General features: G+C 40.8%; 1 protein-coding gene across 1 annotated transcript in view; it reads right to left on the reverse strand.

The window, feature by feature from the left end:
- gabbr2 (gamma-aminobutyric acid (GABA) B receptor, 2) overlaps positions 1–14,203 on the reverse strand; it is a 971,826-nt gene that overhangs the window by 354,921 nt on the left and 602,702 nt on the right. The window contains 1 exon segment of the mRNA XM_068004534.1: positions 10,169–10,270. Coding sequence (XP_067860635.1) covers positions 10,169–10,270 — 102 coding nt within the window.

Genomic DNA, 14,203 nt, shown 5'->3' on the forward strand with positions numbered 1-14,203 from the left:
GTAAATAAGGCAGATGAGCTGAGGGCACAGATAGACACGTGGAAGTACGATATCATAGCTATTACTGAAACATGGCTTAAAGAGGGGCAGGAATGGCAGCTCAACGTTCCTGATTACAGAGTCTTCAGACAAAATCGAGAGGGGATAAAAAAGGGAGGGGAGGGGTGGAAATATTGGTTAAAGAAACAATCACGGCTGTGAGGAAGTATGATATGTTAGAAGGATCATCAAATGAGGCCATGTGGTTTGAGCTAAAGAACAAAATAGGGGCAGTCACACTGCTGGGAGTGTACTATAGACCCCCAAGCAGTCAGAGGAAAATAGAACAGCAAATGTGTAGGCAAATTTCTGACAAGTATAAAAACCATAGGGCAATAATAGTAGGGGATTTCAAGTACTCTAATATGAACTGGGATACAATCAGTGTAAAAAGTTTTGAGGGTGCAGAATTCTTAAACTGCATTCAGGAAAACTTTTTTAGCCAGTATGTAGCAAGCCCAACAATGTGGTGGGGGGGTGGTGCAGTTCTGGATTTAGTTTTAGGGAATGAAGCTGGGCAGGAGAAGGAGTATCGATGGGAGAGCATTTTGGTGGTAGTGATCATAATTCAGTTAGATTTAGTATAGTTATGGAAAAGGACAAAAATAGAACAGGAGTAAAAGTTCTAAATTGGGGAAAGGCCAATTTTACTAAGCTGAGAAGTGATTTAGCAAAAGTGGACTGGAAACAGCTACTTGAAGTTAAATCAGTGTCAGAGCAGTGGGAGACATTCAAGGGGGAGATTCAAGGGGTGCAAAGTAAACATGTTCCCACAAAGAAAAAGTGTGGGACTGCCAAATCTAGAGCCCCCTGGATGACAAGGAGCATACAGGGTAAGATCAGGCAAAAAAGGGAATTATATCAGATACCAAGAGCTCAATACTGCAGAACGCCTAGAGGAGTATAGAAAGTGCAGGGGTGAAAATAAAAAGGGAATTAGGAAAGCAAAGAGAGGGCATGAAAAAATACTGGCAAGTAAAATTAAGGAAAGCACAAAAATGTTTTATAAATACATAAAGAGCAAAAGGATAGCTAGGTCCCTTGCTTTTTGTGGTATTTATTAATAATTTAGAATTAAATGTAGGGGGCATGATTAAGAAGTTTGCAGATGATACAAAAATTGGCCGTGTGGTTGGTAGTGAGGAGGAAAGCTGTAGTTTGCAGGAAGATATCAATGGACTGGTCAGGTGGGCAGAAAAGTGGCAAATGGAATTCAATCCAGAGAAGTGTGAGGTAATGCATTTGGGGAAGTCAAACAAGGCAAGGCAATACACAATAAATGTAAGGATACTGAGAGGGGTAGAGGAACAGAGGGACCTTGGAGTGCATGTCCACAGATCCCTGAAGGTAGCAGGACAAGTAGATAAGGTGGTTAGGAAGGCATACGGGATACTTTCCTTTATTAGCCGAGGCATAGACTATAAAATCAGTGAGGTTATGCTAGAACTGTATAAAACACTAGTTAGGCTACAGCTTGACTACTGCATACAGTTCTGATCACCACATTACAGGAAAGATGTGATTACACTAGATCAAAAGCAAAATACTGCGAATGCTGGAAACCTGAAACAAAAATAGAAAATGCTGGAGAAGCTTAGCAAGTCAGGCAGCATCTGTGGAGAAAGAAACAGAGTTAACATTTCAGATCGAAGACCTTTCGTCCAGTTCTGATGAAAGGTCTTCGACCTGAAATGTAACTCTGTTTATTTCTCCACAGTTGTTGCCTGACTTGCTAAGCTTCTCCAGCATTTTCTGTTTTTATTGTGATTGAACTAGAGAGGGTACAGTGGAGATTTACGATGACATTGCCAGAACTGGAGAATTTTAGCCATGAGGAAACACTGATTAGGCAGGGGTTGTTTTCTTTGGAACAGAGGATGCTGAGCAGTGATTTAATTGAGGTATATAAAATTATGAGGGGCCTAGATAGAGTGGACAGGAAGGACCTATTTCCTTTAGCAGAGAGGTCAATAACCAGGGGGCATAGATTTAAAGTAATTGGTAGAAGGATTAGAGGGGAGCTGAGGAATTTTTTTTTCATCCAGAGGGTGGTGGGGGTCTGGAACTCACTTGAAAGGGTGGTAGAGGCAGAAACCCTCATCACATTTAAAAAGTACTTGGATATGCACCTGAAGTGCCGTAACCTAGAAGGCTACGGACCAAGTGCTGGAAAGTGGGATTATGCTGGGTGGATCTATTTCAACCGGCACAGACACAATGGGCCGAATGACCTTCTGTGCCATAAATTTTTTATGTTTCTATGTCTACGATGCAGCTTTTCGGGACACTCCTCATATTTCATTTCACCGCAATGCCTTGCTAAAATGGAGTCTTCACTCCATTTTTTATGTTTTTAAAAAAATTATTTTATTGCACTTCTGAGATGCAGTCTGAGACTGGGCCTTGCATGCACCCTGCACAATATTCTATTTTTATTTTCAATCTTCCCCTTGACCCTAAGTTCAATTTTGCACTTTAATTCTAATTATTGTCAATAAAAAAACTCTACAGTATTGGCCATGGAATTATTTTTTATTTTGTACGTATGACTCACCAGTTTATTCGCTGCTGGAGCATGCTCCCCGCTCGATGCATTCCAACAGATACCACTTGCTGCATCCTGTCACTCCTTTCTCAATGCTATTTCTTCCCATTCCTCTCCTCTACTTCGTGTTGCTGCTGACATTACTGCTATGACTGTCCAAACGGCAACAGCTAGACTTGGATCATGCTAGTACTGGTTGGATAATCAGAAAAGGGGGGGGGGCACCCTACTAGTAATTTGAATACAGGTTAAGAGACACATGTGCCTCATTGGCTTTGAGTTGATTATCCCTGGTCAAGTGGGTTAGTTGACTCAGTGCTTAAAATGTCAAATCACTAGCATGGCAATCAAAAAAGCAAATAAAATGCTGAACTATGTAGCCAAAAGAGTAGAGAAGTGGAAGTCATTCCTATACTGCACTGTGCAGTTCAATTGTTTTAGTTCTCGTCTCTGAAACACAAGGAACACATTCAAACTCTGAAGGTGCTGCAGGGCGAAGCCACGAGATTGATAAGACTGAGATATGATGAAAAAATGGAGAAGTCTTCAGATTTTCAGGCTTGAAAGGAGGCAAGTTGGAACTTTATAAGCTAGTAATAAATGGATAGAGAAGATAAATCCAGAACACCGCTTCAAATTAAATCGTGCCAGTAAAACAAAGGACATAGGCTCAAATTTAAGGCTAATGTCAGAAAGTTCTCTGATGATCAACATGTGGGGTAATGGAGGCAAAAATCTTGGAATTATTTAAGAAATGATTGAAGGCTGGAGGAGAAGAGGGGAACTGTAAGTTTTTTCTGGATGGAGGGCTAGGACGAATCGAATGGCCTTCTTCCTGCGGTGAGATTCTGAGATCTTGTGATCTTGGAACCTTCCCACAGATCCCTTGGAACAGTGGCAACAGCCTCTCTTCAGATATTCATCACAGGAATCACTTCTGAGTCCATTATATCAGCAGCTATTATTTTTACTGCCTTGGAATAGTCATCTTCTCCCCAGGAGTCCTCCTCAGAAACAGAACTGTGCTGTATCCTAAGGCTGACACCTCCAATCAACACAAAGCTTCTTCCCTACAACAGCTTCAAAAGCACATCCCTCAAAGCACCATATTGTCCTCAGCTGCTCCCAGGCCTGGTGCTATGAAGCAGTGTAGCCCCATAGTGTTTCTAGGTCTAGTGCTTTGAAGCAAATTATCTTCCTGCAGCAGTTCCAAGGCCATGCCTCAACAGCATATAGATCAATCAGCATGATCCTCACTACACATCATTAAAAGCCACACTGGTGCAGTCGGAGCTGGTTTATCTGAACTATTTGGGAATGCCCAATTTTTGATCAGATTGCAAATTAACAGATTAATGAAACAACAATAAAAATTGCTGAATCAGGCTAAAATAATCTCAACTTTATTAAATTTGATTTAAAAGTATTGAAAAACTCAGTTGCTGTTTAAAAATTTAAAACTGTTTCTTTCACATGCCTCAGCATTATGAATATTGTTTTACACGACTAGTTGCATTTTAATTCAGAGTTTAAAATGATGATATTGTATTTCCTTGTATGTTGAAGTGCTGGTGAGCTGAGCATGCATCGTAGCAATAAGATACAATAATCAGCTAACGATATATTAAACAGTGCAGGCTCTGCGTAGTGTACTCACAGATACAATTTTGTAAGCACTAACACATTAAAGATTAAGAGGATAGAGGTTTAATAGCTTATCAAGGAAATAGAGGCTGGTCTCACAGGGGATCATTTTAACTTTGGGCGAAGTTGTAAAATGGACGATATAAAATTAGCTGCCCATTATACATCCTGCCTGTTTTTGCTTTCAACTGAAGTCAATGGAAGCGATCAGCGGGCAAGATGTATAATGGGCAGGCCAATTCGATATTGCCTATTTTATACTATCACCGAAAGTTAAAAGTACCGCCACAGTTTCTGCAAAGCATGAAATGCATCTGGTTTAACAAATTGAGGCCAATGGGGGGTTAGGTGATTGATATCAGGGTGCTATCATTCAGATTCAGAGTGCAACTATAATGGAAATGATTGGTAAATGAAGAAAATCATTCTGATCCCCAGATATTTGGTTTAATTAGTCAAGGTTAAACCAGATCACTCTTTATATGACTACTGCCAAAGATACCAGGTAAACTACACCAATGCACAAGGGGTTGGGTGAATGATCTGTCATCCAATTTTCTCTTTTGTTTGGCTGCGCTACCATCATTAGTTAGAGACTGGTCTGTTTCCTTCATAATATTTGTACTCAATACTCAATACTCAGGGTACCTTAGTATTCTTAAACAGAACCAGAGTCCAATATGGGCTGGGCTGGGCAGGGCCGACAGAACCTTAGCTTCTTTGCCATCTTTCTATAGTTAAAAAACACATAGGAAGCAGAGCAGTGTGGTGTCATAGTTCACTGTGAGTCTCATTACTCATTACTCCTTATGCAAAAATCAGGAACTTGCTCCTAGTGGTTCGCTGGTGATATGACAGCTTCAAATTAAAGGAACATCGCACTATGCAATTGGAGATTGAAAAAGTGCACACTTACTTATCTGCCCAGCTGGAAAGTAACTAATATCACCACCAAACAGGTATGCTTAAAAATACAGGTCTAAACTAGGTTTTAACAGCGTGGTAAGTCTTAATGACTGCCAAACAACTAAAAATTAACTTTTAAAACTGTGAGTCTCATTACTCCTTATTTACTATCTATATGCAATTGGCCACCTAAAAGTTATGTTGTGGTTAATCTTCCCTCTCCCCAATTTTCTTGTGCCATACACTAACTTTGGCAGACAGGGTGACTGGAGTTTGCTCGTGGTGCTCAGAAAACTGTATCAGGGAAAAGGGGATGCAGGAGTTGCAGAATGGAGTCCCCTACTGCTCACATTATGATTTCAGCCACATAGTGGTATTGAGTGTGCTCAGGTGCCTCCTCTCAGGGACAGGCAAAAAACTTATTCTTGCTACTTCTATCTTGTGCACCTCCAGTTTTCTGAGCACCACGAGCAAACTCCAGTCACCCTGTCTGCCAAAGTTAGTGTATGGCACAAGAAAATTGGGGAGAGGGAAGATTAACCACAACATAACTTTTAGGTGGCCAATTGCATATAGATAGTAAATGGGGAAAGAAGGGCTAGAAATCATCGACAGTTCCATGTTTTAAGACTATTCTTGCTGAAGGAAAGCTGAAGAATTATGTGATTGTAACTTTTCCATGCCCAGGATACAGCCATATTTTAGTGTTCAGGACATTAGTCATTACTATTTCTTGTGATTTTGTCATTTAGAAGTTACAAGGTGAAATAAGCTGCAAATAAATCTGCTACCTCACTCCTGGAACACCAGCATCATCTATGCATTGTACCATGAGGGACACATTGAGTATGCTCATGACATAATGAGACAAAAATCACTCCTGAAATAATGGAGAGCTCAACAGCGCTCTCTGTTGTTAGTGGCAAAATGGAGGAGCAAGTTCCGGCATTCGCACATGCTCAGTGAAATGCAAAAATCAGGAACTTGCTCCTAGTGGTTCGCTGGTGATATGACAGCTTCAAATTAAAGGAACATCGCACTATGCAATTGGAGATTGAAAAAGTGCACACTTACTTATCTGCCCAGCTGGAAAGTAACTAATATCACCACCAAACAGGTATGCTTAAAAATACAGGTCTAAACTAGGTTTTAACAGCGTGGTAAGTCTTAATGACTGCCAAACAACTAAAAATTAACTTTTAAAACTGTGAGTCTCATTACTCCTTATTTCAATAGTTTTTGGTCATAAGAAAAAAATTTAAATTAAAAAATTCTTTTTTTTTACTTTTCCCTTCTGTCTCTTTTAATTAATTCAATTCTCTCTTTTTTCACTGTCTATAACTGCTTTTACATTGATTTTAATGTTGTACCTTTCACTCCCTGGTTTAACAATTCAAGCCTGCAGAGGCAGTGAATGCAGCGTGTCAAAAATGCTGTGATCTGATTGGTCAAGGGGAGAGATTGATCCTCTCGCTTCTCCCAGGGTCCTAGCATCGCCTGAACTAACGCTGGGCTCTTCTCCGCTTCCTATTCGAGGAAGTGGCCGACAAAAAGACCGCGGTAAGTTTGTGGATTAGGAGCGGCGAGGAGTATTGGTTTGCCACTCCGAGCGATTTCTATGGCGATAATTTGCCACAGTGAAATCTTATCTGCACTACCCCTCACCACTTCAAACCAGCTCTCTATCATTGGAGTAAATAATGAACAGTTTCTATACTCTCAAGTTATATGTGGAGAGTGCATTTGATAATGTATACATTATTTTGTCACCAAGTTGTACCTTTGTTTATTATCCTAGGACAAAAACAAATGATATTTAATTTGTTAGGTTACTGTGGAATCCATACATCATCCATGGATATCTTTAAATATTTAAAAATAAAATTGACCTTTCAACATTTGTTAATGAATGCACCAATGTTTTAATATCCTATATGCCAGCTTTTTATTAAACCAAACACGCCTGATTAACAAGAGATATAGCTTTGAATAAGAAGCAGGGTATAGAATCAATTCTATCAATTAGGAACTTAAAGCATTGCTCATTTTTATTATAAAAATAACATGCATTTTAAATTACAATTTGCAAATATTCTGTTCTATTTTGTCCATATACTTTTGATAAGTGTCTAATATATGCACCCTGCCAAGTCATGTCTAAGAATGTACTTCCTTTGATCTAGAATTCATACTGTTCAAGGGGAAAGACAGAAAGAAAGAGAGAGAGAAAGACTGCTTTGGTGAATAAGTTACACAAAATGGTTACCAAGCTGGTTCTGTCTAAAAATCTTGTGTCTGTCTTTGTATTATTGTAAGATTATGTATTTGTTGCAGTGAGTCTCCTATGCTGCTGATAAGTCCACACTAACTACATGGTATCATGGACCAGATTCTACCCCTGGTTCCTGCTAACCATGTGACACCAGATAGTTGGAAAAACATTTTTAATGCATTTTGCCACCATGATAGTTCCCTTTATCCCTATCCATTAATCTACCACCCAAGTATGGTTCAGCTCCACTCTCTCCTGTCAGGACTGCCTTAAGCACTCCAGCTTCAGCTCTTCTCCTTCTCTCCGCCAGAGGACATCAGCTGTACTCCCTTCTTTACAGTAGCTTTAAGGAGCACCCAGTCCCTTTGGCTCCAGGCCACACATCTGCCACTTTCCATGCCCCTTTGCCACCATTATCCTTAGTCCTGTACTTCAGTCCCTGGTACCATTGTCACCTGAGGCTGCCTAATCCTTTCCCAGCCCTACACTGCAGCACACTCAGCCCCTCTGACCATGCAGATTCTCCCGCCCAATGCCAGTACAGACCCAATGCCTCTCCATTGAAACATGAGTTCTTCCTTATTCATGCCTGGTGCTGACAGGTCCAATTCCTTTGGCACTCTTCTGCCTTACTATTTAGCTCCATCCTCTCCCAAAGCACTACCTCTCTCCCAGTCCAAAGTTCCCATCATATTGCAACAGACCACTGATGTACAAGCACCAATCACGACTGCGTCTTGAACAACTGTGACAGGAAGCCTTTGTGTCCCACAGTCGAAATACATTCCAGCCCAAGTCTACTCTCTCTCCCAATCTAGGCCACAATTCCCACTCTGTCCATGCCTGACACCATTCCCTGTTCTCTTCCAACTCAAGTCCCAGCCCCTATTTCTCCCCCATGTTATAACCTTTCTTCTACTGGACAGTGTCATTTTAAGGCTATGAGTAAACATTTTGTTGTCATACAAAAAGGTGACTGGAAGAAATAAAGACAGTTTTTTTTTTAAGAGAAGCCACTGAATATACCGTTTATCATTGTGCTTTCAAATATTTCAAAGTTAATGGCCCTAAATTTCCCTGCTGACTGTTGTGCCAGAAAATTATGCTGTTCACCAGGTATGGGGTTGCATACAAGTTTCCCTTGGTAAGTTGATCTGCTTGTGAAGTGGTGGAAGTTCTGGTGTAATTGCATTTGAAAAGTGTAGTGAGCAACTTAGGCCTTAGGAAACTTCAGTGCAGAAGCTCTGTAAAGGCTACGGTCTTCATTAGAGCACTTGGGGAAGCCAAGGGGAGGCGGCAGAGATCCTTTCCTCCATCCCTTTGCATTGTATCCACTAAGGGCATCTCTCATACTCATCTGAAGTGCTACCCATAAAGACACTGTACAGCGTAGTATCTGGTGGGGCAGCCTTATTCTCCTTACCTCCACATGCTGCTATTCCTCCTCCTCCTCTTCCATAAGGGTGGCATGGAGAGGTATGCCTATGGGGAATGTCATACCTTCTCAAGAGTCATTCTTAGTATGTGGGGGGTCAAAAAATGTAGGGATGGGGTGAGACTGTAGCACTGTGGGGGACAGGGGTGTAAAGTTCAAGTTTCAGTGAGCACAACTCACAAAAACAGGTTGAAAAATGGTTCTGTGAAGTCAGAAATCTACAAGCAAAGCTTGGGTGCTCTTCAAAGTTCTCAAACTCCAAACTTCCACCTGACACAGGTGACTGGAGGAGCAGATGTGTCTATTTCATACGGGTCTAACTTTCGCAGAGTGCAGTAGTGGCGTAAAAGCAGGAAATTTCTAGGCACAGTGCCACCAGGTGAGTGGTGATCCTATGCAAAAGAGCTCCACAGGGCTTGGACGGGTGATGCGTTACAGCTGCTGAAAAGAATGAGGAAACCTGCATCTAGCTCATGAAAGGCACAAAAATGGTGTAATGCACCAAACGAGAGTTTCCTCAATCCTCTTAGTACAATAATGGCGGTCATGATGTGGAGATGCCGGTGATGGACTGGGGTTGACAATTGTAAACAATTTTACAACACCAAGTTATAGTCCAGCAATTTTATTTTAAATTCACAAGCTTTCGGAGGCTTCCTCCTTCGTCAGGTGAACGATTTCACATCGTTCACCTGACGAAGGAGGAAGCCTCCGAAAGCTTGTGAATTTAAAATAAAATTGCTGGACTATAACTTGGTGTTGTAAAATTGTTTACAATAATGGCGTAAGCACTGAAGATAGCAAGGAAATTCAGGGCCACTGGTTTCTCTTTTTCTCACCAAGTTTGTACTTTCCTCCCCTCCCTTCCTGCTGGGGTATGGGTCCATACTTGCAAGCATCTTTCTGCTGCCTCATTCAAGTGGCCATTCTTGATGGGTGAGCTTGGACAGTGTTGGTGGGCTTCTTGATGATGATGACTGAGCCCAATCCTATTTTCACCCAATATCCACATTCATGCACTTTCCAGCAGGAGTCACTGTATGCATTAATGTGAAGGTAGTTAGATTTTATTATAATCAAGTCAACTGCGGCTTACTAGGCTCACGTTGTTAAGGAAATCTCAAAGAATGATCAGAGAGAGGAACTTCCATCTCATTTGCCTGTGCTGAACTGGAATAAAAGATTCCCAGGTAAACAGATAGTGTTCTGCCCATTGTCCCTCAGTACCTTCACAGGTTAATAAAGGTTGGTTAAAATTCTACAAATATCTGTATTCAGGAAGTTTAAATTCCTCTTTTGTTCTCTGTTGACATTTTCCTTTACTTACCCTAAGTTTTTTGACACTCAGACAAGGATCATTAGAGAAGCTCTCAGTGTCTGCGATTTGAATGTCTGCTTTCTCCAGCTCACTGGTCAGATCATTCCTCACCTGTCAGCACAGAAGAGAGAGAGAGAATGTTAGTAAAACCTTTACAAACAACTGATGAATCCTGCTTATTAGGATTTCATACAATACACACACTTGGATTAATGTTTCAATATCCTCTCTCAACTCAAAGAGCCAGGAAAAAATAAAATGTACTTGATGTGCAAAGCTTTGAAATGACTATCTTTTACAAAATGCAACCATATCTCTTCAATTATCAACATGTTCATCATCTGAACCATTCATCCAACTGGCACTTCAAACCTTTGTATTGTCCATCAACATTTTCCTGATTTTTATCCGTACATTGTTTTCAGTCACTTACTATTTCAACCTTAATAATGAAGCATATCTAGAGCTTCTCAGATAACTTTTGCTCTGTTACAATATCCATTATTTGCAAGTAATTATGTAACATTCCTATTTTTAAAAAATCACTTCACTAGAGAAGGTTTAATTTAGATTAAAATATCTTTCTTTATCAGAAGTTAATTTGCCCTCAAAAAAGCTTCAAATTATGTTCCAAGACTTGGTTCATGATAAATACATGAGATGTTTTTTCATTATGTGTTAAATTTCAAGGGAAATTCTGTGATCATGGAATCACCCCTTTCAAGACTATAAAGACAGATTCTTTTAAAAAAAAGTGTTTAGGACTTACTTTCTCTTGCTGTGATAAACTTCCACAGGTGCCAATACCTCATGCATACGGCCATTCCTCATGTGTGAGTCTTGACAGTATCAGCAAGCTGTTCAGACTATGCAGAGGATTGTGGGCAAGCCTGACCCAAGTACATGCACTTTCCGGCACAAGTCATAGATAGCAGTTAGGAACTGGAGTCCGGAGGGACCTTTCTCCTCCCTACATCAGGGCTGCTGTAGCCAATCATGCTGCCCTGATTGAGAATAGTTAACCCAGGAAAGACCAGGGAGTGAACTTCCTGTCCTTTGTGGCTCAGTAACACATTGGTTGGTGTATTTACCCACTAAGCCTTTCAACAATTTAAAGGCACTATGTTTGATATGCAACTTTTGGGAAATGTTTGAGTGTAACAACAGGTCAAGAATGAACTTCTTTTTCTTTGTCCTTGGCCCCCTCCTCTTCTTCATCGACATGCTACCTCTTGACAACATCACCCGCAGATATGAGGTCAGCTTCCACATAACATTAACGACAACCAGCTCTTGGGATGTTTTTCTACGTTAAAGGCACTTTATGGGAAAGAAAGGATGAACTTGCATTTATATTATGCCTTTCAAGACCTCTGGATGTCCCGAAGCACTTTGAAGTAAAGCCAATGAAGTACTTTTGAAGTGTAGTCATTGTTGTAATGTAGGCAACACGGCATCCAATTTGTGCACAGCAAGGTCACACATACAGCAATGTGACTGTGATAATGACCAGATAAGCTGTTTTTGGTGATGTTTGTTGAGGGATAAATATTGGCCGGGATAAATGTAAGTTGTTGTTGTTGTTTTATCTTTTTCAACCACTCTACTGCTTCTGTGTTGTCAGACTGCTTGTCTGCCATTCAGGCTTGCATGAGTTTTAACTCCCTCTAGTTAAACACTGGGGAGACCGAAGTCCCCATCACAAATTTAACAACAATAACTTGCATTTATATAGCACCTTTAACGGAGTAAAACACTGACTCATGGTGAACCTGACAGTTCACAACCTTGGCGTCCTGTTCCACTTCAAGCTGAATTTTTGACCTAAAATCCTCTCCACCGCAAAGGCCGCCTATTTTACCACCATAACAATGCCCATCTCCAGACTTGAACATTCCAATGCTCTCCTGTATGGGCTCCCATCCTTCACCATCCGCAAACTCCAACTCATCTATAACTCTGCTGCTCATATCCTACCCTGCTCCAAATCACATACACCCATCACACCCACTCTCACTGATCTACAATGGCTCCTGATCCCTCAACACCTCAAATTCAAAACTCTTTATCTCTAAATACCTCCACAACCTTGGCCCTGACCTTCCCTGTCTCTTTAACCTGCTCTAACCACACCTTTCGCCAAACTCTCAGTTTTTCTGATTCCAGCCTCTTGTGCATCCCCCTCCCTTTGCACCACTATTGTCAACCATGCCTTCAGCTCCCTTGCTCCCACTCTCTGGAATTCTTTCACTAAATCTCCCTGTCTCCTCCTTTTAAACCATCTTAAGACCCATCTCATTCATTGCCCCTCAAATCTTATTTGTGCCATCTCGGGATGTTTTTCTATGTTATAGATGCAAGTTGTTGTTGTTTGCATCGGCATTTAATTAACAAGCTTCAGGTGAAAGATTTTCCCATATAGATTAGTGGATATGTGCTGTAAGCCCCTGTCTTTCTATATAATCAAAAGTATTGGGGCACAACTCTAAAAGGGGTACAGGAACAGAGAGATCTGGGGGTATATGTGCACAAATGGTTGAAGGTGGCAGGGCAGGTTGAGAAAGCGGTTAAAAAAGCATACGGGATCCTGGGCTTTATAAATAGAGGCATAGAGTACAAAATTACGGAAGTTATGATGAACCTTTATAAAATACTGGTTCGGCCACAACTGGAGTATTGTGTCCAGTTCTGGGCACCGCACTTTAGGAAAGATGTGAAGGCCTTAGAGAGGGTGCTGAAGAGATTTACTAGAATGATTCTAGGGATGGCAAACATTAGTGATTGACTGAAATGAAGACTTATCTTAAGTCACCAATCAAATATCTGATTGACAAATCAAAAGCAATTTAATTCAATTGTTAACAGCCAATGAGGAGTTGCCTATAGAGTGTTGTAAATCCGTGGAAAACATTTTCCAGAGAGGTTTATTCCAGTGTTGGAAGCCTGGCACTCAGTTTGAAGTACTTCGCTGGAACTTCAATATTGGGTTGGGCTTCGAGAGGAGGTATTTGAGAGGGTGAATGAAGTCAATGACAAGGTAGCAGAGTTTATGGCAGGGGCTGAACCAAGACTGGATGTTGGGGCGTTACAGTGGTCTGTACTTCACAACAGCCCTAATTGCTTTTAAGCCTGCCTGCTTGCTCGGCCATCCTGATTGTTCTGTGCCCTATCCGGATGAGCATTTCTCAAGGATATGGAACTAGTGACTGGGCTAATCAGAAGCATTGACTTTTAAAGAGAATCACACAGATGGATTATAGTAATTCCCCTGTTTTAATGCCTTATATCGGGTCCAGGGTCAACATCAAAGTATCACCGATAACTCATGAATCTAAGCAACAGTTGCATTGTGTATCCCTTATCTCCTAGGAAGCCACTCATCTCCTTCAGAGACTTGTGTGAAGTTTGATTGTCACAGAACAAAAGCATTGTGCATATTTCCCAGGGTGTATGCACTGGAATGTATTACTATATGGCAGTGTTTACAGACAGTTTGTGCATTGATGTATTTAGGTATTCCAAACGATTGTTGGTAGGTACATGAATGCTAACATCCATAAAATCAACAATGCCCTGTATCTCAGTAAAGCCACCAATTTGGTAAAACCTAGCTCCCTCTAATGCTGCTGATGGAGGTTTTTGCTCGAGTGTAGGTGGGTACATGGCAAAACAGGGTTTTAGTTACCGTTTTAATGGAGTGATGGATAGCAAAGCAACTGACCTCTGTGATGGCCCATATGATACATGAAAGATCCCTGTTACATAAAAGTTGTGAGCAATTATGATTTTTTTGCCAATGGTAGTTCAAAGTGGATGTTAAAATGTTTGTGCAAGTCTCCATGAGGTAAACGTCACAACCTCCCTGTTGACCCTAAGTCTTGTCTTGATTTGTTTCTTTTTCATGTCCAGGTAGCTTTTCATTTCAGCCTGTTTTGATAATTCTACATCTTGCTTTTTGTTCAGCAGAATAACATCAGTTCATTGCTCACTTTTTGTTTATACCCCTCCTTCATATATTCGGTATTAGTTTGCTTTGATTGAATT

This window comes from Heptranchias perlo, chromosome 2 (assembly GCF_035084215.1).
Source record: "Heptranchias perlo isolate sHepPer1 chromosome 2, sHepPer1.hap1, whole genome shotgun sequence".
NCBI classification, from domain to species: domain Eukaryota; kingdom Metazoa; phylum Chordata; class Chondrichthyes; order Hexanchiformes; family Hexanchidae; genus Heptranchias; species Heptranchias perlo.